This window comes from Oryzias melastigma, linkage group LG17 (assembly GCF_002922805.2).
Source record: "Oryzias melastigma strain HK-1 linkage group LG17, ASM292280v2, whole genome shotgun sequence".
Classification (NCBI taxonomy): domain Eukaryota; kingdom Metazoa; phylum Chordata; class Actinopteri; order Beloniformes; family Adrianichthyidae; genus Oryzias; species Oryzias melastigma.
In genome coordinates this window covers 2,768,816-2,773,414 of record NC_050528.1, presented here as the reverse complement: position 1 = coordinate 2,773,414, position 4,599 = coordinate 2,768,816, and the positions used below count along the sequence as shown (strand labels likewise).

The 4,599-nt window shown below is 47.3% G+C and overlaps 1 protein-coding gene across 2 annotated transcripts in view; it reads left to right on the top strand.

The window, feature by feature from the left end:
- sh2b1 (SH2B adaptor protein 1) overlaps window positions 1-4,593 on the top strand; it is a gene marked incomplete in the record, with an annotated part of 15,652 nt that extends 11,059 nt beyond the window's left edge. The window contains 2 exon segments of one of the 2 annotated variants that reach the window (XM_024262262.2): window positions 3,544-3,907; window positions 3,998-4,593. In XM_024262262.2, coding sequence (XP_024118030.1) covers window positions 3,544-3,875 — 332 coding nt within the window. 2 annotated transcript variants of the gene reach the window in all.
- Between the last annotated feature and the right edge of the window lie 6 nt (window positions 4,594-4,599).

The window sequence follows — 4,599 nt, the reverse complement described above, 5'->3', positions numbered from 1 at the left end:
TTACAACATTTATTTTTAATCCTTCAGAATCTAGGGTCTAAAACTGTTTCTGTCTACTTTTGCATTTTCTGTATTTTCAATTTGAAAGACGACCTGTTGGTTATTTAGTATCATTTTAATTGGCACAGCCTCTCCCATGTGACACTACCTTTATTTAGTCATTTTATTCATGTTACATTCACGGTCTAGACATAAAATTGTACAAAAACAGAAAACTCCATCAGGAAAAATGGGATTCATTTTGCTGTGGAAACCCCAAAAATGTTTAACAAATTGTTTTTACAACATGAAATGAAAGTTTTAGTTGTAATTTTATATAAAACAACAAGGATAAAAATTGTCAACAAACTAATCAACATGTTTTTGAATGAAAATTTGAAAAAAATCCAGGCTAAAGTCACTCCAGGCAGCCCAAAAAATAACAGTTTCTCTCCTGAGCTCTGCTGTCTATTTTATTTACATTTTTTCTGGAATTCTGATTTTCTTTCTTCTTTTTTTCCATCTTTTTCCTATTTTTTTCCCATAAACGTTCTTTATTATGCTTGTGGAAAAATAACAAAACAACTTTTCTGGGAGAAATTTGAGCTGGATTTCAGGTCAGCTGCTCTCAGGTGGGGGCGTGTCTGTCTTCTCTGAACTGTTTGTCTCTCACAGAGTTTAAAAAACTACAAATAAATCCCATATTATCTCTTTAATTTAATGAAATCACAGGATGTAAAAAATAAATGAAGTTTTAAATTACACAGATTTTTTTATGCTGATCTCACAGCTGCTCAGCAGGACGCCTGAGCATGGTTAATAAATATTAACGAATTAATTAGGTTTTATTAATCGCGGGAGTTAATGCATCAACGTTTACGGCTTTAACTAAAACAATCATACTAATCCGTCAATTTTTTTATGAATGAACAAAAAGTCATTCTACTGCAGGTCGACTTTTTCATGAAAAATAAATAGTAATACTAACCTATGTCAATTTTTTTCAACCAAAACTTTTTTGTGGACTTCTTCAATCCAAAAAAGTCGCACTAATCCACGTCATTTTTTTTGCAAGAAAATGATACTAATTTATGTTGATTTTTCATGCAAAAGTCATTCTTATACATGTCGATTATTTATGAGCAAATAAAGTCATACAAATGTTTTTACTTGACCAAACAGTCATACTCTTAGATAATATTTTTTATATTCCAAATAAAAGTCAAACTAAAGGATTTTATTTATTTATGCAAAAAGTCGTGATAATATGTGTCTATTTACGTCTATTTACATCACAAAAAAACATACAAATTTGTCAATTTTTAAATGACAAAAAAGTCATACTAATGCAGGGAATTTTTCATATGCAAAAGTCATTTGAGGGGGTGGGGCTTAAAACTGTTTGTAAAACATGATAACTTCTATATGTGAAAAGGTCACACTAGTGTATGTCTTTTTTTTATTATTAAAAATGTCATATACTGCATGTCAAACTAAAAAAATCCTTATTAGCTCCTTCAGATTCTAGATTATTCTCCAACTGAGTCCAGAACAGGCAGAGATGGTGTTGCCGTGGTAACCACCGACCCAATGACCTTCTACTGATCAGATGAGCTGCTGAGGGTCAAAGGATCGTTGAGTGTCGCTCAGAACTTTGATAGAACCACACTAACGAGTCGGACCAGACCCGCTGACTGTGACTAGAAGTATTGGTTCACTGTTGTCCAGGCCGTCAGTGAGGTTCTGTGGAACCACGAGACGTTCTTCATGATTGGATCAGAACCTCTCGTGTTCATTGATGTGTAGGATTTGCATGCAGCCTTCAAACCCATAATGTCCTCATCTTCATCATCACTCCTCATTTTCCTGTTTCTGCTCCGACCTGCATGGCAGCAGCTGCAGCCGGCGCTGTTCTGACCTCCTTCTATCATTGGCTCATCCTTACAGGCCGGGACAGGGCGGGCAGCCGGCCTACGGTCTGTGATGTCATCACCACGCGCCATCCCGACTCTCCATCAACCCCCATCTCTGACTGTGTGTAAGTGAGACCGAGTGTGTTGCTGACTGAGCATTTGGGTCACATGACTCCTCAGAGCCAATCAGACGGAATGTTACTCGTTGAGTCGTAAGTCATGTTTGTCAACTGAAGCAGAACCGGGTCTGATCCAGTTGGTACAGATCTCCAGTACAGAATCTGAACCCCCACTAGTTTAAACATTGGCTGTACATGACAACTGCACTGAGTGACTCCGCCCCTCCGGTGTCCCAAACAGGAAGTACCCAAAATCCCACAGACTTATTCAGCTGCTATCAGTCATTCTATTGGTCAGAATAAACGTTCTGGATCTGAAACCTCTATAACATCTGATTATTATCTTTCTCTATCTGTCCACACTCAGTCCAGTTCTCTGATACAAGCAATGGTCTGAATGATGCTTATTAACATTAATGTTTTCTGTGGGGGTGGGGGGTTGACTCATGTCGGTCATTGTTCCTCCAGAGGAAACGTCTCTAATCAAACAGTTTGATCCCAAACCAGACGGATTTCATTTCTTTCAGTTACCCAGTTACCTTACTCCTGACTGCGGAGGCTGGAGGAGCCTGCAGACGAGGAGCCTGCAGACGAGGAGCCTGCAGACGAGGAGCCTGCAGACGAGGAGCCTGCAGACGAGGAGCCTGCATACGAGGAGCCTGCAGACGAGGAGCCTGCAGACGAGGAGCCTGCAGACGAGGAGCCTGCAGACGAGGAGCCTGCAGATGAGGAGCCTGCAGACGAGGAGCCTGCAGACTCCTCGTCTGCAGGCTCCTCGTCTGCAGGCTCTCCTTGCTAGGAGTCTGCAGGCTCCTTGTCTTCAGGCTCCTCATCTTCAGGCTCCTCGTCCGTAGGCTCCTTGCTAGGAGTCTCCTTGTCAAGACTCCCCGTCCTGCAGAGGAGCTCAGCTGTTCTCCTGTCGTAGCTCACTCCTTCAGTGTTCTTCCAGGAACCGCCACCTCTTGGACAAACGTTCAGACTGGGACCAGATCATCGTGCAGACTCTGATGGCCCCGTGGTCTGGCTCTGCAGAATCTCTGTGATGAAGCTCCTCCTCCTCTCCTTGTGTGGGGTGCAGTCTGTGTCCTCCTCTCTCGTTGGCTCATACGGTTCTTAGTGACATTTTGCAGAACCTGCACGTCCATCATCTCCGCCTCCTGGTGTTGGTTTTGACGCTCCTCCTCCTCTCACCTGAAGGAGCTTCTCCCTGCAGCTCCCGCAGACTCAGTCTTTCGGTCTTTTCTCCTCCAAACACTGGGAGGTCACAGCATCTCCTCTCTGGTTCTCAAGAGGACCATCAGAGGATCCAGTTCTGGACCAAACCAGGACCAGAACATCTGAGTTCTGCTCCCTGAGTGTTGTTTGCTGTTTAAATGATGTTGGAGTTCTGCTGAAAACCCGTTTCAGGAAACCTGGATCTTCTGGGAGGAGAACAGCGAGGAGACGAGATGTTTGTTTCTGACTCCCTTCATCTGTCCTCCTTTCTCTGCTCCTCATTTCTCCCTCTCACACCTCCTTTTCTCTCCTTGCAGACTTGACCAGCAGACCCCGTAGCCCCCCCCAGCCTCCTACGCTACCGCCGGGCCGGCCGCCGCCACCGACTCCACCCCAGGAGAGAGGAGAGCTGGAGCCGGCAGGAGGAGCAGCAGCAGGAGGAGCAGGAGGAGCAGTGCCTGCAGGGACAGTAGCAGCTGGAGGAGGAGGAGGAAGTGGAGGCAGCGGAGGAGGAAGTGGGGGAGGGTCGGACGAGTGGGAGGAGAGAGAAAGAGACACTCCCCTCCGCCAGCTAGAAGCTGTGGAGGGGGAGGAGAGAGAGGGAGCGCGGGCTCCTCGAGCCATTGATAACCAGTACTCCTTCTTCTGATGCTGGAGGAGGAGCAGGAGGAGGAGCAGGAGGTGTTTTTGTGTGCATGAACGGAGCGAGCGTGAGCGTGGATGAGGCGTCGTTCATCATAGCCATTTATAACCAGTATTTTTATTTGTTAGCACGGTGCAGGAGGAGGTGCAGGAGGAGGTCCAGGAGGAGGTGTAAAGTACTAACACTAAGGCGGAGCAGACGATGAGCGGCTTCACCACACTAACGATCGGTACATTTCTTTGACCTTTTAGCCAGATAAGCTTGTTTTTGCCGGAGCGCCTCGACGCCGGCTCCTCCTGAGGGGGGGGCGGCGACCCCCATACCTCACCGCGGTCCGGTCAGGACCGCAGACACGGTCTACAGACATTTCTGCTGCGCGGGTGGACCCCCACCCCCCAGCATTAACACGCCACGGCAGCGAGCCCAGCCGCGCTCCCAGAAGTCCGCCTCCCGGAGGCCCGCCTCCCAGAGGTCCGCCTCCTAGAGGCCCGCCTGCTTCAGGAGGGCTCTGGCCGACTCACCTGACGCAGGTGAGGAGCAGACTCCCGGCGACCTTTGCCCCCCCCCAGGAGCGCTGTAACCTCAGCTGAGACCTTCGCTGTCTGGACGCCGTCTGGCGCTCCAGAGCAGACGGTTGTTCTGGACGCCGGTTCGGTGGGGGGGTTACCTCGGCGTGGACACGGAGTGGCGTTCTCCCTTAGAAGGTTCTGGATGGTCGTGTGGACAGAAT